Below are 24,195 nucleotides of genomic sequence, written 5' to 3'. Positions count from 1 at the left end.
AGTGATTTCTGATCTTTCTGTTTTGAAGTGGAGCCTCAAAAATAGAAATGTAAATACTTCCTGCTTCTTTATTTTCCATGTGTGGCCTTGTACAGCTCGAGATGTTACTGTGCAGAAGATTGAGACCATTATAAAGGAGCAGTTCGCTGTTGAAATGAAGAGTAAGGAACATGAAATTGAAGTTATAGATCAGGTATGAAGGTTTTGTTGTTCTAAATACCTGAGCTTTTGGGGTGTGGGGGATTGCTGCAGTGCTGTCATTGCTGTGTGTTCCCTCTCTGCAGCGCCTGATCGAGGCCAGGAGGATGATGGACAAGCTGCGTGCCTGCATCGTGGCCAACTATTATGCCTCTGCTGGCCTCCTCAAAGCTGGAGAGGTAAAAACTGCCTTGGGAATAACGAGACTTCAGGGAATCTTTGCAAAGGAAGGTGTGAAGTTCAGTGCTGTTCAGCTGATGTTGGGGGTTCAGATGTGATTTAATGAAATAGTGGAATCCAAACTGCAAGTGAGGGGGCAGTGGGAGAGGAGATCTTTGCATCATCTGCTGGGCACAGGTATCCAGGTGCCTCAGGTGCATCATCTGTGCCTCCTCAGGCAAAGAGGAGTCTTCAAGCAGCAGTTGTGAAGTTGTTCAGCAACCCCTGGTTCTGGTTTCAGAAATACTCTGCATTTTTTTTCTCCATCCTCAGTTTTTCCCTGAGAGCACCTTGTTCCTCAGAGACTGCACAGTTTGTCCTTGCAAAGCCTTGGAAAGTGTGGAATATGTTTTCCCATTTCACAGGAGCAGAGTGGCAAGAGATTCATTTTTGGACTTTTCAGGAAAAAAGAAAAAAAATAAAGATTTCCAGATTTCTTGAGTCTCAGGCAGTGCTGTGAAACCATCTTCCCTTTGCCCTGGCAGTCAGTCTCTTAATGGGCTGATGAACAGACTGATGGCAGCAGTAAAGCAGGAGATAAATCCAGGAGATATTACAGAGTGATTAAAAATTCACAAGATTAAAAAAGCTCAAACCCTGTTAGTTAAGGCCCAGTTTGGAGCACTCTGCCCTCAATGACTGCTAATTGCAGGGTGTTCATGACTGCAGACTCCCAAATGACACGTAGTTCATTACCAAGGTAGGCATTTTGTTACCATGCTTTCAGTTCAAGTTGATCTGATTTCCAGTGATTTTTGGAAGCTGTAGATGGGCGCTGCAAGTGTGGGTTTCACTCTAGTCCCATAAGAATTTCTCTTCCTTGCTCTCAGTGCTGCTCCTGCTTTCCCTATTGTGCTTTTCTGAGGACTTGGGGTGAGGTAAAAACAAAAAGGTTCAGTTTGGTTTTCCCTCTCTGAACTTGAGTTGAGCAAGTTGGAAGCTGGAGCTGGAAAAGGTTGTGGTAGCCTTGGGAGGCTTGGAGATCTCTCTGCCCCCTTTGATTTTCGTGTGGGCAGCTGAGGAATGTGACCTAAGTTCTAATCTTTGTAAGTGCCTTTATCCATTGTCACGTCTGCAGGAGCTGTACTGTTCCTTGTTCTTCTTGTTCTGCCATGCAGGCTGTTTGCTTTTTTCCCTGGTGATTTTTGCGCTTTCCAGAAATAATATATATTGTAACTGTTTTGAGGTATTCACAAAACTTAGTGGTGCCTCCTTGCTTTATTAAGTTTTCCAGTAGTTTTTATGAGTTTATCTAGCTATATCTTTGATTACATTTTAATTTTTTTCTAAAAGTCCTGATTTGCACACAGGTTAAATCAGTTTTTCCTTTATTTTGAATTCGTTGCTGATTTCAGTTTTCTTTGTTGACTGTTTTTAATTGTGGTTCGTGTATGTTTGACCAGGCAGTGAAAGATTGTCCTATTTCTGCTTCTGGTAGGAGTCTTTGTAGTTAAAATCAGAACTTCTGGGAAGATGATTTGCAAGTTCCTGACCTGTTCTCATAAACATAAACAGCTCTCAAACCCAGTGCTGCTGAGTTTTGAGGCTTGGGATTCCTCATGGTTGTGCTTTATTATGTTTTCCCACAAATGATTGGACAAGATGTTGGTCATTTTAATGGAGGTAAAACAAAAGGAGAGGTTCTTGGTGTGGCTTTGGGTTGTGCTTTGGGTTTTTTCGGACAGGCCGTGGGTGTGTCCCTGCCCTTGGATAAATGGATACAGCTCTGCCAGGCTGGTAACTGAGAGCAGGTAATTGCTCTGCTTGTGAATGTAATGGGCAATTGGAAAGGAGCTTCTGGAATGGGCCTTCAGAGGCCAAGGTGGGACAATGTTTATAACTCCCCTCTGGGGCAGTTCTGCTGCTCTGGAGGGACGCTGGTGTCTGCCTCCCCCTCAAACGTGTTGGCAGAACTCTGAATCAGGGAGCTTAATGTGGATTGAAGGGGAAAAAAACAAACAAAACCAGTAACAAAACAAACAAAGCAACAAATAAGTGCCAAGTCAGGTTCTTGATTTGTTTTCCTTTGTGACATGCCCCAGGAATAGTTGTTCCAGCCTGGCTGATGTGGGTGCTTTGGGCAGGGAAGGAGCAGCCTCTTGGAGCTGGTGCTGCCTGTAGGAAGAGCTGCCAGTGCCAGTCTGCTGTGGGGCTGTGGCTGCAGTGGCTGCAGGGAGGCTCTCAGTGCAGGGCTCTTCCTGCTGGCTTAGTTCATCAAAACCAAGCTGGTTGTCAAAAACTTGGTTGTCAAACCCAGGTGTCAGGGAGGTCTGGTGCCTGGGTCAAGGGGACACTTGTTTTGAGTTGATGGATGTTTTCCTTCTACTTCTGAGGTAAAAGGCAAGAGAAAAAGAAGGACCTTTGTCATGGTAATGAAAAAACAAGAGAGATTTAAACACTTGCCTGCCCTGTCCTCCCCCTTGCAGGTTTGGGAGGATCTAAGATTAGCTCTAAGATGTCAGTTTTGAGGAAAGTTTGCAAGCATGCCTAAGCACATTATTCCTTATCCCCTGTTAAGCTTTGGGGGCAGACAGGGTGGAGCTTGCCTCATAGGTGTTGACAAGGCTGCCAGTGAGTATCCAAGTAAAGAGCCTGATGCACTTACCCACGCTGCTTGGCTGCAGGAGCTGGGCAGCTGTGGCCTTCCTGTGCATGGTGAGACCGGAGCTGTCTGCACAGGAGGAGGTTTTCAAAGGGATGTTTCAGGTAGTTGAGTAGGCTGCAGTCCTCCCTTCCAAACCCGGTGGGTTTCTGAGATCACAAGGTGTGAAGGAACAGATTCAATTTGGGGTACTGTTTCTGTAGACCCATTTTAAGCTTTTATCTTCTGCAGCATCTGTTTTTCCTGCAGGGCAGCTGATTAAATATTTGCTCTTTCTTCATTCATTGGCTTTGTCTCTTCTGGCACAGCTTTGTTTTTATCTGGGCTGTGGGGAAGCAGTGACCAGATCTCCCTGACCTCTTTGTTGCAGGGGACCAGGTCGTGCGATGCAACAATTCTTAATCACCCTTCAATCAAGAAATTCCTGGAGTCCCCCTCTAGATCGTCGTCTCCAGCTAACCAGGGCTCAGACACCCCCTCTGCCAACCACTCGGAGAGCGACTCCCTGTCCCAGCACAATGACTTTCTCCTGGACAAGGACAGTGGCAGCCTGGACGCCGACGAGCGGCTGACCAACAGCCTGGAGCAGAGACAGAGCAGAAACGCTGCCCGGGTAAAGTAAAACTCGAGTGGTGGTCAAGCTGTTGGAGGTGTGTGCTCTGAGGACTCGGTGCTGGCACCAGGAGCTCTTCATGCTTTCACCCACCTTGCTGAAGATGTTTCTTACCCTCTCCAACCGCTTGCTCCCACCCCTCAGCCTGGCTTTGCTGTGAGGCCGACTGAAGTGTCTGTAACGTGGGTACTCCTCTTACCTCAGCCCTGCCCAGCACCTCGGCAGGCTGGGGAGAGCCGTGGGGTCAGCAGGGCTGTGCCACCCTCTGGGCTGTGGCCTCTGGGCAAGGAGGGGCTTCCCAGCCTGAGCCTGGGCTGTGCTGCACGGCTGGCAGTCAGGTGGGGAGGGGAGCAGAGGGGAGCAGTGTGTGTCACTCCCAGCAGTGTGTGTCACTCCCAGCAGTGTGTGTCACTCCCAGCAGTGTTGTCAGGAGGTAATGCTGCTGCCTGGCTCTGGGTGCCCGTGGGGACTGCAGTGCTTGGAATAGTTGATCCACTGGAGGGGTTTGGCCTCCTCAGCAGCCTGTAGTGCAGACAGTAACACTGGAATTAACTCACCCTGGCAGTGTGAGCTGGTAGAGCCTGGGTGCACAGCTTGGGACCATACAGGAGAGAACTGTTTCTCTTGATGGAGCTGTTGTGCATTACCATCATTTGCCTAACTGAACCAGTCTGACCCAAGTAAAAATATGTTCTGTCAGTGTCCCCTCATGCCTTTTTGGGGGTTTATTTTTGACCTGGGTCCAATCCCTGCCTTTGTGGTTCACTATGCAGCCACACAAATGCTTCACCTGTTGGCTGCAGGGGGCTCTGCTGGGGAGACTCACTCAGTGTCTGCAGGGGAAAAGTGAAATGAGGTGAAACTCGTCCGTTTCCTTTTAGTTCCTTTGAGTGGTGAGATCTGCCAGAGGAGTGCAGCCAGGGGTGGGTATATCTCAGTGAACATGCCTGCATTCTGCAGCTGAGTCAGCTGCACTAATGCATGGCAGAAGGAGCAGTGATCCTGCCTGCATTGAGCAGCGTGACACCCTTGATGGCAGGGCTGCATTTGCTGGAGCTGTGCTGGGGTCTGTAGCAAAGGCAGATGGGCCATACAGAGTGTCGACACAGCTGTGTTGTAAACCAGCAGAGCAATAGAGTTTGTTTCTGTGCTGAGGATCAAGACGGGTGGAGCAGTTGTATTGCTTGGGGATAGCACATGGGTACAGCTTTGACCAGCGCAGAGGAGGCTGAGGCAGTGATGAGGAGCAGGAGCCATCCCAGCCTTCTCCTTGCTCCACTTGGAGGCATCCCTGGCTGAGCAGAGGAGGGGGCATGGTTCCTCAGTGACTCTGTGTGCTCAGTGGAGTGCAGCCCCTGGGCTGTTCTGTGCTCACTCCAGGAGGGCAGTGCTTTACTCTCCAGCCAGACACTTCATCCTACAGGCCTGGAAAAAAGCCTCTCAGTGCCATGCAGACAGCACTGCTGCTTGTGTTGGCATAGTGGGTGGCCAGATCGTTGTACTGGGAGTCGTGGCCACTGCTGCTAGCTGGGGCTGTGTTACAGGATTTACTGTGCCAGGGTGTGCCTGTGGATCTGTGGGTTCACCTGGATGGCAGTGACAGGCTGTGGCTGCTCTCCCTGCTCAGCTGGAGCTGAGTTCCTCTCTCAAACCCAGCCTTGGTTCTTCACTTTGAGGCAGCACCAGAGGCTGGAAATGAGGAAGATTTCGATTTTCAGCCCGTTCATGGGTGATTGAGCTTTGTTGCTGATTAGTGACCAGCACGATGCCATTCCAGCCGTACCTGGTTTTATTTCAGACAGTGCAGGGGCAGTGCCTTGGAACCCAGGCTGAAGTCATGGCTCAGCTCCATGGGATGTCGCACCCTGCCTGCTCAGTTAAGCCATGCAGGGTGTTCTTGGCCAGGGAGGATAACAATTGTTACATGCCTGAGTTGCTTAAATGTGCCTAGAGAGCAGAAGGATTTTTGGGCATGATTCCTTGTTGGCCTTTCATTTATGCAGGTTTTTGTTTGTTTTTTCTTTTTAACAACACCTTACTTTTCTAGCACCAAACAAAATGATGTTTAAGAGGAATGTTTGGGTTTTTGTTTGCCTTTTTTTTCTTCCCCTACTCTCAGGACAGTTCGGGTGTTTCAAGCTCTCAAAAACCAGGACAACGAAATGCCGGACTGTCAAATGATGAAACTTCACGACTTTATGTGAAGAAAACCATTGTGGTTGGCAACGTCTCCAAGTTAGTATCCAGAGCCTGAGGGATGGTCCTTTAGTTCAGGATTAAATTGAATAGAAAGTTACAGTTAGGAGACAAATGAAATTGCTGGGCTGTCACAATATGAGCTGTTACCCTTGAATAATCACTGTACCCAAGGCAGCCTTCCTCTGGTCTCAGCATGAGTCTTTTTGTAGAAAGTGTTTTACTAGTTATTTTATTTATTAATTTATATGTGTACAGAGATTTTAACATCTCTGTCTCTCAAGGGAAGTCTTTCAGCCTTTTTTGATCAGTTAGAAGCCTTCCCCTGAATATTTGGAAAAGCAAGCTGTCCCAGTTGAGTGTGTTGGCTAATTGAATTAGTTGGCTAATTCAGTGTGTCCATGGGTACAATGTGGGGGTTTCTTAAACAGAAGAAAAACCCCAAGAAAACGATGCACCACCAACCACAATGAGGAAAATCGGGCAAGTTCAGAATAGTCTAAAAAAATTATTTCATACAGTTTTTATTTATATTTAAAAGAAGAAAGGTAAATATGTGTAATGTTTGGTCTTCAAGGAAATCAGTGAAGAAAGGCATTGGTTTTAGGAAACTGGACAATTCCAGGTTTTAACTCTCCATCCTGGCTCTACTCAAGTCAGTCTTTTGCATAGAATATATCAGACATTTGCTGACAAAATTTAGAGTTGGAATTGCTTTTTGAAAATCTGCCTAGGTCTGGACCCAGAACTAAGTGTTGACTGAAGTTGCTTAAAAAATTATAAGAAGAATTGTAAATTTTGTGTTTATAGCAGCAGAGTTGTTGATGTTGTGTCTGGTGTGGTTTTGCTTCCTGATAGCTAAGAATAGGACAGGATAAGGAATTTGACAGTGGTGAATATTAGGATTAAGTCTTCTTAATTACAAGCCAAATGTTTAAGTGGGTGAATGTCGTATGGCAGTTGTGCATCAGAACAGAGGAAATGTGTTAGAAACTCAGAGTAGATTGTGGGACCTGTATCTGTTCCTGGGTGAACTGTCAGGGTAAGGATAAATGAGCAGAAATGTGCAGGGGGCAGGGTTCCCACAGGCATTTTAACAGCCCCAATTTTTTGCTTGATCTTTCCCGAAATACTTTTTGCAGTATTTGTCTGTTTGGGATTTTTATCTTGTGCTATTTGATTTCTTTGCTAGGTACATTCCCCCTGACAAGAGAGAAGAAAATGATCAATCAACCCATAAATGGATGGTGTACGTCCGAGGCTCTCGGAGAGAACCCAGCATAAATCATTTTGTCAAGAAAGTTTGGTTCTTCCTCCACCCCAGTTACAAACCTAATGACCTGGTAGAAGTGAGGTAATGAGGAATTATTCCAATCACTATTCCAGTCTTCCATGATTGCCAGACTTACAGTGCCAAGTCTCTTAAAAAATTAACAACTTCTCTTCCTGGTTTAATACTCCATGTGTGTATTTAACCTCCGGCTTAACTTGGCTTACTGCGAAACAGTAGTAAAAATAAATTAGTTTTTCTATGTAACAAGTGCCAAACAGGTTTGTTGGCTTGGGATTTTTGGGTTTTTTTTATTTCCTCCTGAGATGAAGCATTCAGTTGTTGCATTTCATGCTGTGTATGTGGGTTGTGCCTCTCCTGTGTGTGTTACATACTCTGGCTGCTGCTCAGGTTAGGCTTCTGCTGCTAAACAAAGTGTTTTCTACCACCCATCTATTCCAGTGCAGGAAAGAAGGAGAATCTCCAAAAGCTGATCTGCACATATTTTTAATGCTGCATGTGTGTTTGGGCATGAACATCCCACTCCAGAATGTTTCTGTGTGGTGTGGGATCAGTGGCTTTGGCGTGGTGCTCTGGGGAATCTCCCATCAGTGTGATGGTGCTGGTGCTGCAGGAACAGGGCAGCTCCCTCTGCTCTCCCACTCCTGATTGCCGAGCTGGGGCCCTGGGGAGGGGCAGGTTCTCTTTTGACTGCTGCAGGGAAGTGCCCTGTCAGTCTCTCATCCTTCTCCCTTGGACAAAACGGAGGGAGATGCCTTTGAAATAGTTGGTGCCTTCCCAAAGGAGTTATTCTCCACTGGATGTGCAGCTGCCTCCAGGAGAGAGGAGTGTGGGAAGGGCTGCTCAGATACAGAATGGCAATTTAATTCTGGCAAAACTAAACTACTGAAAGGCAACTCCAGGAAGACTCACCTGAGATAAGGAGTGTTGCTATGGCTCAGTAATGTTTCTGAGAAGACAACCCTGAGCAGGACAAAAGCAACTCCTTTGTATTTCTTCTGTAACATATCAAATTACATTTGATTGCTGTCTTTTTGTGCCTTTCTCAGTTGTCAGTGCTGGTTATCTTCTGTTTTAATCCCATCTGGTTAATTGATTCCTGGTGTTACAGTCCCATTCATCGTAGTGAACATTAATGTTCTTGACTAAAAATCACCTTTAAACCTCTTACATGTTTTTCTGTTGAAGAAGCCATATTTGCATTTACAGGAACAAGCTGAAATACAGAGTAAAAGTAAATGTTACAGATCCTTCTTTTTTAGCTTGGAGAATGACAATGATTAACTTTTCCTTGCTGTCACTTTGTTGTTCTGTTGGTGTTACATGAAACTTGTGCCTTTTGCTACAGCAGGCAGTGATTGCAGAATGCTGCATTGGAAGCTCACCTTGCAGTGAGCTGGCTTGGGTTTTTTTTTTAACAAAGTGTTTTTCATTTGACATAGCACAGCCCTTTTTTTGTCTTCTTTTAAAAATATCACACTTGTTTCCCACGTGTCTCATCCAACAGCGTTTTACATTTTCTTCCCTGTCCCCTTGTGTAAAGCTCTAGTGTGTTTTGTGCTGTCTAATGCCATAAAATTCTCATTGCTGTGATTACACGCTCTCTGTGGTGAACAGCAGACCTGAAGATAGCTTTAGTTGTCAGCTGAAAAACAGTCTTTGACTCTCTGAAAAGAAGGGAGATGAAAGCTGTACCACTTCTGCATTAAAACATAATTTCTGTTTGTTTCCAGGGAACCTCCATTTCACCTGACCAGGCGAGGCTGGGGAGAATTCCCAGTGAGAGTGCAGATACACTTCAAGGATAGCCAGAACAAAAGGATTGATATCATACACAATCTGAAGGTATTTCAACAAAATACTTTAGAGAAGGCGTGTAAATGAGCTCTGTTGCCTGATCTAGAAGAGGCTGTCCTGGTGTATATGCTTTGCCTGGCTGTGTTATGAGTGTCCTGGGGGTTATTTTCGCAGGAACAGCTGAGCTGGAGGATCTGAGTAGCTCTGGGAAAGCCTCTTACCTTGGCTGTGTGGAGTTGGTGCAGTGGAGGGAACCCAGCCTTGCAGCAGCTGCAGCTGAGTGTGCTCGAGCAGCAGTGGTTACCTACGCAGTTTTTTCCCTACAATTTGAGATTTTTATCATGTTTTCACTGGCTTTAACCTCACAGGGTGCTCAGGCCTGTCTTTCTGCTGGTAGAGGGGCTGCCATGTCTGTTCCTTCAGCACAGGCACACATCAGCTAATGACTGTCTTTGTTGTTAGAATGGGCAGGGAGGGCTGAGATTCCCTGTTCCCTTTGAAGAGAGCTCCCTTTTCCAACTCATTCACCCCTGCAGCTCTCGAGATTTCTAGTATGCAGCAGTCCTGGAAAACTAGGCCATTGCTCATTTTCCTTTTAATTAGTAGTCCCTGGCATTAGTGGACTTAAGTCCTGAGCTGGGTTAGTCTCCTCTTTCTTTGAGCAGCATTAACTTTATTTGAATTCTGCCTGCATTAATGAATTTCATGCTAAATAAGGTACCTCATTGCAACCCTAAATATAGACAGTAGAGGAGGTTGAAAATATTCCCCTGCAGCTTAGGGACATTTAATGCAGATGGTGAGGAGAATATATGTGGGGAGATGTGACTTGGGGAGAAATTATTAACACTATGATGGACAGTGAAGAAAGCTCAACCTAGAGAAGAAAACTGAGCCAGTCCCTGGCACGCAGGAGCTCAAATCAGCAAATCTTTGCTGTTCTCACACGGAGTCTGTGGCTGCTGTGAGCTGAGCTGAGCCCTCCTCTGTGCCCCTGGGCTTTGGCACATCCTACACCCCTCAAACCCAGCTGCTTCTACAGATGTCTCCACAGGTGCTTCTGGGATGTTACACCTTTTATCAGCTGATGGCTTGGTGTGAACACTTAATCAAAAACTGGTGTAAACATAGCCTTTGTGCTGGTCAGTTGAAAACTCAAGAGTTTTTCTCGTTATTATTTCCTTATATTGACATCAGGAGTAAAAGAAAGAACACTGCTTGAGGACTCCTCTTAGATGGAAATATTCCCTCAACAATCTCATTTACCTCAACTTCTTTGCTCCTTTCTATTTTAGTGTGGGCCTTGGGTCATGGCTGATTTTTTTTTGCAGAAGAGAGGGAGGGCACTTATCAAAGCACACAGATTTCTGACCTTATGGCCTCAGAGTAATGGATGCACTACTGCTCAACTTGCATAGTTTGAAGCTTCTTTCAAACAGTTTGTATTGTAAATTCTAACTAATCTGATGCTTTGCCCTGACTGATATGTTGTATTGTCTTTTCCAGCTGGACAGAACCTACACAGGCCTGCAGACACTTGGTGCAGAAACGGTGAGGCAGAGGGTCATGGGATGATGGATTTGGTTCCCTTAAAGATGTTTAAAAAGAAAAGATGCATGGGACTGAGAGTCAGGCCCACTTGATTTCATATTTTCTAGAATATAGATTTTGCTCTCTTGTTAAGTGAAAGGATTGTGACACCTTGTCACTGTTCATGACAACAGGCATTTTCTCTCCTTCCTGGTTCAGGGGAGACTGTTTCCAGCTCTTCCCTCATAAAGAACTTGGCTTGTACTGGAGCTTTAAATTTGATTGCTTTGTGAAGCTTGTGGTACGAAATGTTCTGATTTGCATTCTGATCTGCTGCAGAGCTTACACATAAAGAATTTAAGTTCAAGGGATCACCCAACTGTTCTGTTGAAATTTTGCAGTATATTATGTACTTCTAAGTTTCTGTATCTGTCAAGATTCAGGACTTTAATGGAAAATGAACTCTTAAAATAAATAAATTAATTAATAACCCATGATTTGCTAAATTTCCTAAGGTTTTCTTGATACTGTTTTCCCCTCACTGTACTGTAGTGAATGGAAACTTTTATGGTTAAATCGCATTACTTCAGCTTTTCAGTTTGTGGAGAAAACATTAATGTGAAATGTCTACTGGTATTAAAGAACATTTTGAAGAGTAGATCACGTGGTGTGATCCTCAGGGCCTTACCAGAAAAGACAGGCTTCAGTTTAGTGCCTGTCCCTGTGGGGGTATGCAGTCCTTCCTTCAGGGGGCTGCTTGGAGCTGGCTCCATAACCCTTCCAGTGTTTACAGTTCACATTTCCCCATGGACTGGGATGTGCTCTTTTACTGTGGGGGTTCAGTGTTGCAAGATTTTTGTTGTAGCTCAAGTACTGCTGGACCTTTGGGCACTGTCCCTGCAATGAATGGAAATGTTATGTAGAGTTGGGGGAAACAAAGGGAGAGGTTTTTAGGCATTGAAATGAAAAGGTGTAGTGATTTTGGACTTTATATCTTTACCTAGCTACCAAATACTAATGTCCTTTCTCCTGGTTTTGGAAGGTGGTGGATGTGGAGCTACACAGGCATTCCCTTGGTGAGGAGTATCTCTTCTCCCAGTCTTCAGAGTCTGACCTTTCTGATGCTCCTACGTCTTTATCACTGCCACTGAGTATCCCAGCACCAGTCAAAGCTTCTTCACCAATTAAACAGCTGAGGGACTCCAGCCCAGATGCTTCTGTGGACAAAGGTAAAGCAAAAGGTGTCGGTCAAATGCAAATTCTGGGAACTTTGGCTCTGCTGGATACCTCCTCTTAATTGCTTTTATGCCTTAAAGGTTGCTGGTGCTACCTGCTTGTTGCTAACCCCAGATCGTATTTTCCTTATGTACTCTGAAATGTCATTCAGAAATTGTTGTAGCTTATTTGGTTTTGGAGTTTGGTTTGGTTTTGTTTGGGTTTTTTATCTGAAGTTTGGTGAACAGGCTCCTGTCTTGCTAAAATGTAGTGAGGAAGGAACAGCAGATGAAGTTGGAGAAAAGGTGGTTGAATAGCACTGGTAGTTTTGGCTTTGGCAGACTATTTTCAGAGGGGTTTTTAGGTTTCTGAATGTGTACACATTTAAGGAATTGGTCTAGTGGTGTGTTCAGTTATACATGTTAGTGCCTAACATGAGCTGACTGTGAGGGAACCAAAATCCCTGGGTAACTCTAATTACTGTGCTGTGGAGAACAGAGACTGAAAAAGTTGTGTGTGTTTGTCTGAGGGACAGTGGCAGCTCTGCACACTGGGGTCTTGTTCTCCCCTTCCCTGAGAGATCAGGAAATGAGGATCCATGGCAGTGGGGCAGCAGTGAGGCCTGAGGATCACTGGGATTGCCCGAGCAGGCAGTGCTGGCCCCGTGGGCACACTGCAGGGTTGTGGTTTGTGAGAAGGAGGAAGAGCCTCTGGTGGCACTGAGCTGTGCTTTCTGCACCAGTCAAGGCTTCCCCGACAGACCTGGCTTACCTGGGCTGAGATACAAGGCTGTGTGCTGCACTCCTTAGTGTGAGAAGCCTTCTGGACACGGCCACTCTGTATTTCCAAACAGTGTCAGGGCTGCACGTTCTGATGCTTTTCTTGGTTTGTTCCCCGCTCCTGTGCTCGAGGAGCGGCTGTACGCTGGTGCCCTGCGTGGTTGTGCTTCCTCAGAGGCACTCTGGTGCCACTGCTGCTGTTCAGGCTCAGCAAGGAGAATGTCTGCTGGTTAAATGTGGTCTTTTCTTGTGGCCAAAAAGGGACAAACACAGCCAAGTTTGAAACACAGAGTTTTTTTATTCAAACAGGAAGATTTGTAGCGTCTTCAGGTGAGCAGTGCTACAGCCAACAGGAAGGAAGTAAACCTCCCTCCTTTTTACACTGACAAGCAGTGGCTTCTCTCAGCGGCTCCAGGTTAATTGATCTCCTTCTACAGCAATAAAGTGGATTCCAGAGCCCAGCTCAAAAGGCAGTCTCTGGTCTCCTTGGGCCCTTACTCCAAAAAATGCACTGCAAGGTTCTCTGCGAAGGAGATCCAGCCTTGGTCCTGTGGAGCCCTAACCAGGACACTTGGAACTAGCAGCAGCTTTTGGTCAGTGGAAGGGCATCCCAAGGAAGTGTGTAAGAACGGCTGCTCAGCTGCCACAGCTGAGCAGGCTGTGCATGGCAGCATTTTGTTCTTCTTGTCCAGCAGATCCAGCAGGCCTGTGCAGGAGCAAACCCCTCCCTCGCTTCCTCCCCGTTCAGCGCTTCCCACCAGCTGCTTTTCCTTCCTTCGAGAGCGTGTTTGTCAGACCTGAGTTATGCTTGTGAGGAGAAGCACAGTGAGGAATCAGATGTGTCAGCCTAAGCAGTATTTCTGTTCTTTTCCCTGTTTTGATCAGGATTCTCTGGGAATGCTGAAACCGAAAGACATGCCGCGTTTTATTCCCTGCCATCCTCGATAGAACGGACTCCCACCAAATTAGCCACACAGAAAGTTGCCTTTGGCTCTCATGGAAATTCAGCCTTTCAACCCATTGCAGCTAGCTGTAAAATAGTGCCTCAAGGTCAGAGTCCAAGCCCTGCAGAGTCACCAGGAAAATCCTTCCAGCCTATCACCATGAGTTGCAAGATTGTATCAGGTGAATGTTAGTTTACTTACCCAAGTGCCTCCCCCTGGAAAACAAGAGAGTGAAGCAGTTGGACTTGTTCTGTGCCCTTCTCTTGATCTGCTGCCAGTCTTTGCCCATCAGACAGTAGGAAACTCTAGAAAAAGGGGCTAAGCACACTTCTTAATGTTCAAGGAAAAGAACCCCACAAGTGTGAAATGGTTCACAACAGATGAAAAGTAGGATGAGAGCTGTTCTCTCCCTGTTGAATGCTTTTAAATATGAAGTAGATAGTCTTGAAAAGGACTGCTACCCACAGAAAGGCCCAGGCAAAAACACATCTTCCATGTGGGATATTTTATGTGGGAGAAATGCATTCTTCTCCCTCCTAATTTTGTACAGCCTGGATGGATTAAGAATATTTTTTTTTCTTGATTACTGGGCAAATAATTAGTTTTAACCTTGTAGACTCAAATAGACCCTCTTGTGCTTGCCATATTGCATCAGATGGAGCAACTTTGGTCTTCCAGAAGTCCACCTTGTGCTGGATTCAATTGCCAGCTGGCTGCAGTGGGCAGTGTGGCAGCTTCTGAACCAAACGTGGCCGAAGTGCTGCTTTGCTCATTTCACATGTGGTGCCTTTCCTGCCCCTGGTGTGATTCCAGTCACTGGATGATGTTTTTCATCAGAAAGTATTAATGTACAGCTCACCATGGCACCATGGCATGCTGTGAAGCTGCAGGGTGACCTGTTGCAGCTCCTAATTTTCTGGTGTTCAGGGTAGAGAGGATGAAGCACAAGCTATCAGTATATGTGATTCCTGGTGATCTGCTCCCAGATAATTTTCTTAAAGTGTCTGGTTTGTTGTTTTGTTTTGGGGTTTTGTTTGTTTGTTTGTTATTAAATTTCAATATTGTTCCTTGACATCTCACGACTGTACACAGCTTGATTTACACTTGAACCTATGCCAAATGCTTTATTCTTTCTTTATAAGCTCTTCTCCTGATCTTTTCCCAAAGCTTCCTAGAAAGCAGGAATTACAGGGGCCAACCTATCTTTCCTAAAGTCCTTGGACTATTCTTTGTTGATCTTTGCTATTTAAATGTCTCCCTGCTAAACATTTTTCCAAGGTTCTGTTGTCTGCTGAGAAGGGTACCCCTTTCAGATTTCAAAGCAGTTTATAAGACATAGGGATTTTATTTATGAGCATTTATGTTCTGTTTTAACTGTCAATAACTGCCAAGAAAGTAGATTAACAGGCAGGTGAAGCTTGCTGTTTGCTGCTGTCTCTTTTCTCTGATCACTTCCTTGCCAGTCCTTTTCTCTGAGTTTCTTGTTTACCTCTTCATGCAGCTTTTTTCTTCTCTAGTTTCTCTCCTGGCCACATTACCCAGAAGCTGCCCATTTTACAGATTGACTCCAAGGTTTCTGCTGTAGTGAGAGCAGTGAGGGGACCTGGGTGTTCCTGCTGCCCGAGGCTGTTCCATGCAGCCTTTTCAGGGGAGCTCCTTGGTTCCCACTCTTGAGTGCCTGTGCCTTGCGCTGCACAAGGGCAAGAGAGCTCAGCTCTCTTTCTCCATCTCCTTGGGTGCACTGGTGTTGGCAGTGAGAATGATGTAGCTGATATCCCTCAGGATTCAGGGCTGGACCAGAACTTGAACTTCTCAGGCTCCCTCTGAGCCCTGCTTGCCTGGCAGGCAGAGCTTGTCCCGGGTAGGTGTGAGCTGTAGTGCTTTATGTGCCTTTTCCTTTCCTTCTGTTTTCCTCTTTCCTTCTCCAAGTCCTGTGAGCTCACTCAGGCTGAGAAATGCATCCTCCAGAAACACTCCTTTTCTAAGCCATTTTCCAAAGTACTGCTATTGCCGTGTGTTTATGTTGTGACAACATTTACAAGCCAGAAGCATTGGACTTTTTTTCTTAAGGTTCTCCAATATCGACCCCTAGTCCATCTCCGCTGCCTCGCACCCCGACGTCCACGCCGGTGCACATGAAGCAAGGCTCTGCTGGCTCAGTCCTCAATAACCCATACATTATTGTGGACAAGCCCGGACACACGGTCGGAGCAGCAGCCACTGGCACAGGTGTGTAGAGTGACCACAGGAGGCAGGCCTTAGTCTCACCCGTTCAGGTTTGCTCTCCCGTTAAAATGGTCAGTGTAAAGCTGGGTTTCAGCTCCTGAGATGGAGGAGTGCTCAGCAGAGCAAGAGGAAGGTGGTGCTTTGCACAGCTGGCTGAGGGTGCCTCAGACTTGAGCACTGCTTCCTTTAGGAAACAGCACAGTGTGAAGCCAAACTGAGTTCAGACACCTCTTCAAAGAGAGCCTGTTCTTCTCAGGTGAAAAGGGGAGCGGAGAAGGAGATGTAGATGGTGTTGCACAGCTTTAAACAGAGGGAGTGCACAGGTGAGTGTGGATGTGGCAAAGGGCATGGAGAGCTCACAGTGACTGGCAGATCAGTCTTAGGTCCCAGTGTGGCCACAGCAGATGTGTTGCAATGCAGACAGCCTGGTTACCAGGAGAACAGCTGTGCTGGATTTTGTTACTGATCTCAGCTTCTACCTGGTCCAGTTCCAGCTGGTTTGGATTCCTCCTAACTGGGTGCCCTCAGTGGTGACAAAAGCCTGGGGTCACAGGGAGGGCTGAACTGCAGGACACAGGTGATGGATAGAGGAGTCAGTCAGTAATCTTTGTGTTGGGGTGGAGGAAAGGTCCCTCAGAAGTCATTTATTTGTTGTGATGTGTGGCCAGAAACTGCTGTCTATTTTAAAACAGACTTGTTTGTGTATGTGTGTACTTCCCAGCATCTCAGCAGGGTGCCCAGGGCCAAGTGAGGGAGTGCAGCATCCATGGAACACAAACCCTTTGCTGGGCATGGTTGGAAAACAAAAGTTCTTTTTGCTGATGCTTCCTCCCTTCATCTGAGGGAACACTGCTGTCATGTTCATTTTAACTTCATCACACAGGAAATTGGTAGGGTAATTGGTAGGAATTGTGTAGCTGCATCTGAAATTTTTTAAGTATGTTTTGGGGCTTTCGTGGTAACACTGATGCTGTTTCACCAATAGGGTTTGATTAATTGGGGTTTGGTTGGGTTTTTTTTTTTTTTTTGATTGGTTGGGGGATTTCTGCCTCTTATTTTCTGTTTCTTCTTTATCTTCAGCCTGACTGTCTACTCTGCCTAAGTGGTTTCTCGTGGTTTGGTTCTTCTAACAGAGGTTTGTCCATGGAGGATAGGGTGTGCAGATGCACCAGGTTGCTGGGATGTACAGGTGTCAGTGCAATTATTGTTATAGTGCAGTTAAAGCTGCATTTTCCCACCACGGTGGAGATGTACAGAGTAACATGGCAGAGCCATGCTGGCTGCCTCTCCCTCCTGTGCCTCCCCTGCATCCTGCACAAGTCACATCAGTGGCAGAGGAGAAAATTGATACCCTCCCCTCCCCAAGCAACTTCATTGTGAGAGAGCCTCCTCACCAGACTCTGTGTGAGGGGGCAGGAGGGTCTGTGGAACCCACTTTCTGCAGCCAGGCTGGATCGAGCATAATGTGTATTACAGAAAAAGTCACTGGGGCACTTTTGATAAGGCTGCAGATTGTATTTAAGAAAAGGGGTGAGATCTTCATACTCTGTGAAAGCCAGCCTTCCCAAAGCCCTTATTCCCAGGCTGCTCATTTACTTCTAAACTCACGTGTGGATTATAGTACAACTGTATGAGACACTGGTTTTTTGCTTTCATGTGTGTAATCCGTGGCTTTGTTGTCTCTGGAACAAACAAAACTGCCGAACCAGCCCAGCAGCAGCAGTCACAAGACGTGTCCTGTGCACATGCTGATAGTGCAGGGTGATGCACTGGAGCCCATCCATCTTGGGGGCCAGGACAGTGCTGTGGCACATGTGTCAGTCTGATAATTTTGCAAGAGTATCTGCCCCACCTGACTCTATGCCTCCATTCCTTGTTTCTGTTTCTTCATTTACCTTCCTCACTCTGTGCCTTGCTCTTGTGACTCCTCACTTTGTCTTCCCCCTTTTGTGGCCTTTCTTTTCCTTCTCTCTCCAAGGCTTCCTCCGTGCCAGTGTCCAAGGCTAGTGTGGGTTCAGGGCGCTTTGGGCAGCAGAGGACTTTGCATCTGTGCTAATTTCACACATTTGCACCCGTAGCTGCTGTGCTCAGCCACCCAGGAGGGTTTCTGACCCTTTGCTTGCAGCACACAGAGCAGTGGGTGGAGAGTGCCTTCTCTGGGGCATGGTTCCTGCAAGTGGAAACTCGCTGCTGGATCTGTTCCTGCTGCTGTACCTGATGGAGAATGCAGATGAAGTGCCCTGTTCCTTGTTAGAAGAGGTTTGATGTGTGCAGTGCTGCTCCCAGCCCTCACCCAGCATCTGCTTTCTCTCCTGCTGCACAGGGAGCCCGACCAGCAAACTGAGCAGTGTCTGTCAGGCCTCTCACGGGACCGGATCTCCTGTGTCAAAGACCCACGGGAGCAGTTTTGGCACCTCAGCTGTCAAGGTAATGTTCTCAGGAGGTGTGTACTTTCCCTTTAAAGTCCAGCTTTCTGTTAAATGGGACTTTTTAGCATTAAAAATTCTGCACTTCAGGCAAGTTCCTTGGGTTGTCATGTCGTGTGAAGGTTTTACTGTGTCTAACAGATGGAGCCATAGGAGAACATGGTGGTTATACAACATGATAGTGTCACTTCCTGCAGCTCTAATTAGGCTTGCCTACATGTCTGTTAAAGGCACTGCTCATGTACTTCTCTGCAAGGAAATCCATAGAGGGCATAGCTCCCCAAACGTTGTATCTTTCAAAAAAAGCTCTTCTGTAGCTGGCTTTGATCTTCTTCACTCTGTTGGTCACAGAATGTGATTAAACCAGAGATGCCTACATCAAAACCTTCACTCTGTTCATTATTTTTGTACAGCAGCTGTTCTTAGCAGTCTGAAAATAACTCATGTAGTGGTTTTACAACTGCCTGCATTTAGAAAAATGTTTGTGTAAACAGTGGAGTAGCATTTGGACGTGAAAACAAACAGCAATAAATACAGTTCATGCTTCTGATCTGCAAAGCCCAAAAGATACAGAGCTGAACTGTCATAAAATCTTCCCCTCATCTTGTGCTAGGGATGATATTTCTGGCAGGGAAGTGGCGTCAGCGAGGCTCTGAAAGCAGCTGGTGGGTGTGCTGCTGGAAACAGGAGCATTTCCCTGTCTCCAAGCCTCAGCAGTAAAGCAGGATATGGTGGGGGGAGGCTTGCCAGTCAGAGAGCAAATCACTTCACATTTGGATGTGAGATGCTTCCTGTGTCTGCTGGGGAAAAGGTGATGCAGACTGTTGTCTGAAGCTGTTAGTTTGGAGCAGCATTTTCAGTGTCAGGTGTGCAGCTGGGTAGTCAGGTTTCAAAAACCTGTGTGCTCAGATGGATTTCACTTAACTGTGTTAGAAATCATTCATTATTCTTTATTTGTCACTGATTTGGAACAGTTTTTTGGAAAAGTTTTGAATGAGTCAGAGTAGGCACATGTCATTAGTAACAGCTGAATTCTGTATTTTCAGGGCAACATTAAAAACTGAAGATATTTTTAAAGACTCATAAAAATCATACTTCTGTAAACAGAAATGTAATTTGATTTATGTCTTCTGGTTGGTGGAAAAGCTGTAATTTTGGGGTTTCCTTAAAGAGAAGAGTGTGCCTGATAGTTCAGTGGGATATTACAGGTTGTGCAAAACTCACCACTTTTCATCTCTTTACTGTGTGCTAGTTTTCTGTATTTATTTTAATGACTTCAGGCTGTGTTTCTGCAGCCAGTCTCAAATGCAGCTGCTGCTGGGAGGGCAGGTTGTGCCTCTAGCCTTGTCTTCACACCTCCCATTTGCCACCAGTTGTGCAGCTGTGTGGTGACCCAGAGCAGACAACCTGTGGCTAAACTGATGTTTGCAGCCACGTGTGTCAGTACAAGGAAGATGCCAGGAATTGCAAGGTCTGATTTCTGGTCATGATCCAACTCAAGGATGGGCCAGGAGTTTGCTAAACCCTGGCTTTGGAGTTCACACTGATTGTTAAAAGGAGCAATTTCACTGTAACAAACTCCCTCAAATGCACTTGACTTCTCTGCTGGCCTCAAACTCAGAAGTGCCAGGTGCAGGTGACAAAATGTTTTTTATTTAATGTTTGTTTCTGCCAAATGGTGAGTTCTGTCTGGAGGGATTATGTGCCACTGCATCCTTCCAGTTAGAGGAGAGCATAAACTCCTCTGAGAGAAGAATTTTCCCCTCTGTAACTTGCTTCTTCTTACACTGTCTTCTCTCTCTGAGATTGTATATAGAATCACAAAATGATTGATGGAGATCAACCACTCCAACTCAAAGCAGGGTCAAATGGAGTAGGTTCCTTGGGAGTGTGTCCAATTGGCTTTTGAGTATCTTCAGGGCTCAGCAGTCCCCAGCCTCCCTGACCAGCCTGTTACTTTGTTTGGTCACCATCAACAACAGCAACAAGGGTTTCCTTATCATTTCCTGTATTTCAGTTTGTGCCCATTGACTCTGTCCTTGCATGAAATACTGAGTGTTGTCTGGCCTGACCTTCATTACACCTTCCTAGCAGGTATTTGTATGCATTGATAAGATGCCCCCTCAGCCTATTGGAATTTTAAGTGAAATACTTTTATATTAAAAAATTGATCAGAGAACATGAGTCGATATTTTTGCCTGTGTATGACATGGTAAGAAACAGATACTGCTGTTGGAGATGTAACTTCGCAACTAAAATTTGCTTTGTGGGTTATGTTAAGAAAGTTTGACTCCTTTTACTCGAGTGTTGACTGATTTTTGGAAATGTCTTATTTGCACAGGTAATTGGCCTGCCCAGATGGTCCATGCTGCCCTTTATTAGCAGTCACTTGTTTTATTTCTTTTATTGGACGTATCACTGATGTTTGCACCCTGTCTTCTTCTTTGCAGCAGGAGGATTCTCTTTTTGCCACCATGCCACCCCTGTGTCCCATTGGGAGCCATTCCAAGGTGCAGAGCCCCAAATCGGTCACCGGAGGACTGGGAGCTTTCACAAAGGTACCCTCCTGACTCTGTGCTGGGACAGGCAGCCCACCAGTGTCATTTCATGCTGATTTGTGCCAGAAACCAGTACCTGTAAAAATCTTACTGGAACCAATGTATCTTGCTGCTAAGGGCTCTGTAGCATCTCTCAAAAATGTGTCTCATTTTCTTTTCTTTCCCTGTGGCTCTGCTGTACCTGGGATCTTGCCTTTTATTGCCTCTTCCATCCTTTCTGGGGTTCTTTGTTGAATCACTATTGTGTTCAGGCTGATATTTTAAAAGCTATTTTTTATGGGATGCAGTAGAAGTAAACTGCAATAGCTCTGTCAGGAGCTTCTTATAAAATTCTAACAGTGATTTGTGAATCTCAGATGTTGCTGCTTCTGACTGTGTTTCCTTAAATATTACCACATGGAATATAAAATTGTTTCTGGCAATGTTAGGTGATCCAAGTAAAAGGTGAAAGAATGCTTCCTGCCAGTTTCAGTACCTACAACAATCTAACATGAAAAAAGACCCCAAAGAGGCTTGTCTCTGTTGCTGCCTTTAGGGTTTAGATGTAGGGCTGTCCCAGGGGAAACATAAAACAGACACACAAGAGAATGTGTATATGTCAGCTGTGATCATTTATAGTGTCTATAGGTACTGCTTGTAACGTTGCAGGATAGAAATAAAAAGCAGGTTCAGAACATGAAATTGAAACTTCCGAGTGTCATGGCTCTGTGCTGAAATGCAGGGTCTGAAGAGGTCAGGTGTGGCCAAGTCTCTTGTCAGGATGAGTGGTATTTGTAACACTACCAGCAATTGCTGTAATTTCCATGGCCACTCTGAAATGGGGACTGCTTTGTCACTGTGTCACTTTGTGCCAGCACCCCACACGCTGTGTGGGAGCAGCCCTCACTTGGAGCTGAGTTAGAGAGGCCCGGTGGTGGTGAGCAGCACGTCTGAGTTCAGAGTGTGCTGCCCTTCCCTGCAGACAGGCTGCTCCACAAGCAGCCTCCAGGCTTCCATGGCTGAGGGTGATACCTTGGAGCGGCCGCCTGGAACAGGGGCTGGACAAGATTCAGAGAATAAAGTGGGTGTTTATTAAAGGCCTCCAACAGATGCACCTTGGGCACTCAGAGCCTCCCAGAGGCTGCACCCAAGGTGGATGATGGTCACGAGTTTTTCAGACAATTCTAAGTTTGGTCCATTCCCATATCAGGGGTTAATGCTCCAATTACAGCTTCAGGTATTGAAGTCATTTACCCCCAGTTTGCTCCCCCCAATTCACTTTTGTTTATACTTTTGGGGCTTGAGGCTGTGGGGTGTCCTTGGATCTCAGGCCCAGAGGGATTGTTGTGTCTGACCCAAGTGTGAAGACAGTAGCTAACACTCTGTATGGAGTTAGGAGTTGCACACTAATGCAGTGCAGGATTTGAAAAACACAGAAGCTGAACTCCTAAGGCATTGAAGGTGTTTGCTTTCCTGTGCCTGTTTGTTCCCCTGTGCAGGTGATCATCAAGCAGGAGCCCGGGGAGCTGCCGCAGGCGGCGGCGGTGCCGGCGGCGGGCGCGGCGCAGCCCTCGCTGCAGCAGTACGTCACCGTCAAGGGCAGCCACATGCTGGCCCTGTCCCCGCAGAAACCCGCTGGCGAGGGGACACTGCAGCCCAAGGTACGGGCACACGGGGGTCTCCGGGCTGCTGGGAGCCTCTCGTGGGGTTACTGCAGCCCTCGGGGCTGCTCCTGCCCCGCTGCCAGGGGACAGCCCTGTGGGGGGCTGGGTTCCTGCCTGCACAGTGGCTCCTGTCCTGCTTGCATGTCGTGCCTGGGGAGGGAGCAGGCTGAGCAGGCACCATTGCATTTCACGGTGTGCAGGGACATCTCCTGCTTCTGCCCAAGCCCATGCAGCAGTGGGGTGCAGGTGCTTTTGGACTGTCAACACAGAAGGCTGGCTGCCATCAGCAGCTATTGCTGAAACTCCCCCAGGTCTTTCCATGGGGGAAGGTGAATTCTTTCCTAGGAATGCAGGCCTGCAACACAGAAGAACAGCACAAACAGGGAGTGAGGTGGAAGCTTCCATTAGGTGAAAGCAGTCCTACTTGAGTGGCAAGTCAAGTGTTTTACTGCAGGAGTCGTGCCAATGCAGCCCTGCTTTGACAGGAGTGACACAGCTTCTGAGAAGGCACAGTTCAGTGACAAGATGACAGATGTGTCAGAAATTGTCTCCATTCTTGCCTCTTTCCATTGTGGACAGAGTCAAATGACGTGCCAGGCACTTGAGATTGTATACAGAACTTTCATGTTTGCATAAGGAAATACTTTCTTTGCATTTGCAACATTTCCTTGTTCTTTTTGCTGTGTTTCTTGCCTGTTTGAGCAGGTATGCAAAAACTCATATTCCACTGCTGTTATCATCAACACATAAAATTGAAGCACTTTGTGGGTTCTGCTTTGGGGCTGTAGTTTTCCCAGGGAATCTGTTCCCATGAATGTGTTGAAACTGAATTTTTACATCTCTTAATTCACCAAGGCAAGCTTTATCTTCAGCTGGAATTAAGCCATTGCTTATAAATCAGAAAAAAAGGAATTGGCCTGTGATTTGAATGAACTTAATCTTTAGTGGTTGCGCTGAGATCCTGACTGGGTTTAACAGTTTATCGTTTTACTGGGGATTGGCCTCTTGCCGATTTAATTTTGTTCCTGAATGAAGAGCTTCTGTTCGTGACCAGGCACGTCCTGAAGTGTCTGGAGATGGGGTGGTGTGCCAGGCAGGATTCCCAGGCTGGCTGTGGCCAGCAGGGCCCATCCCATCCCATCCCATCCCGTTTGTTGCAGGTCGTTGGCGTTCCGGTTGGCTCCGCGCTGCAGTCGACAGTGAAACAAGCGGTGGCAATAAGTGGTGGTCAGATCCTCGTGGCCAAGTCCAGCTCCTCAGTAGCAAAGGCTGTTGGTTCCAAGCAGGTTGTGACTCAAGGTGTAGCCAAAGCCATCGTGAGTGGAGGTGGAGGGACAATTGTGGCCCAGCCCGTGCAGACCATAACAAAGGCGCAAGTTTCTTCCACAGGGACTCTGAAAAGCACATCTCAAGGCTCAGGTAGAGTGATTTTACATCTTGTTACACCTAGTGATGGGTCTGTAATGATTTATTCCACTGCAAAATAGGTGTGTGTGATTGGAAAACTTGGAATTGAGTAGAGAGCTCTGTAGGAAAATTCAGGCTGAGATGAATAATAAAGAAAACGCTAATTCATTATCCGTAAGGGGGAGGAGGGAGCACAAGTGCTTTAAAACATGCAGTGTTCAGGGAGTGGAGACAGGTGGGTACACTGGGGAATGTTCAAGAGACCTTTCATGAAGCCAGGTCTCACATTTTTGACTGGCATTATGGTCCTTTCCTATGAATCCAGCCAGCCAGAGCCCAGTTCATCCCCAATTCATTCAGCCCAAAGTGTCCCAATTTCATCCCCACGTCTTCCCCAGTGCTTACAGGTACAGGAGGGTGTGCAGAGGCCCACTGTCTGCCTCTGCACACAGCTGCTTTAGCTGAGCACAGGCAGGGGCTCTGGGCTCTTGGGAAGCTGCTGTGCGGTGCCTGGGGCTGCAGGAAGCCTGCAGCCCCCACAGCTGAGCTGC

The 24,195-nt window shown here is 46.6% G+C and overlaps 1 protein-coding gene across 6 annotated transcripts in view; it reads left to right on the top strand.

Moving 5' to 3' along the window:
* YEATS2 (YEATS domain containing 2) overlaps window positions 1-24,195 on the top strand; it is a 48,172-nt gene that overhangs the window by 3,919 nt on the left and 20,058 nt on the right. For 5 of the 6 annotated variants that reach the window (XR_010081659.1, XR_010081658.1, XM_063408785.1 and 2 more), the window contains exons 3-16: window positions 96-193; window positions 285-377; window positions 3,390-3,632; window positions 5,752-5,867; window positions 7,021-7,182; window positions 8,853-8,964; window positions 10,423-10,467; window positions 11,489-11,675; window positions 13,326-13,565; window positions 15,455-15,613; window positions 17,934-18,037; window positions 20,487-20,594; window positions 22,073-22,234; window positions 23,398-23,656. Coding sequence is in view for 4 of the 6 variants with exons in the window: in XM_063408785.1 (XP_063264855.1) it covers window positions 96-193; window positions 285-377; window positions 3,390-3,632; window positions 5,752-5,867; window positions 7,021-7,182; window positions 8,853-8,964; window positions 10,423-10,467; window positions 11,489-11,675; window positions 13,326-13,565; window positions 15,455-15,613; window positions 17,934-18,037; window positions 20,487-20,594; window positions 22,073-22,234; window positions 23,398-23,656 (2,088 nt within the window). In the remaining 2 variants the exon portion in view is untranslated. The remainder of the gene's footprint in view (window positions 1-95; window positions 194-284; window positions 378-3,389; window positions 3,633-5,751; window positions 5,868-7,020; window positions 7,183-8,852; window positions 8,965-10,422; window positions 10,468-11,488; window positions 11,676-13,325; window positions 13,566-15,454; window positions 15,614-17,933; window positions 18,038-20,486; window positions 20,595-22,072; window positions 22,235-23,397; window positions 23,657-24,195) is intronic. The other variant, XM_063408786.1, reaches the window with a different exon arrangement.

The sequence above is a fragment of the Prinia subflava genome, chromosome 11 (assembly GCF_021018805.1).
Source record: "Prinia subflava isolate CZ2003 ecotype Zambia chromosome 11, Cam_Psub_1.2, whole genome shotgun sequence".
Lineage (NCBI taxonomy): Eukaryota > Metazoa > Chordata > Aves > Passeriformes > Cisticolidae > Prinia > Prinia subflava.
This window is presented reverse-complemented; position numbering and strand designations above follow the sequence as displayed.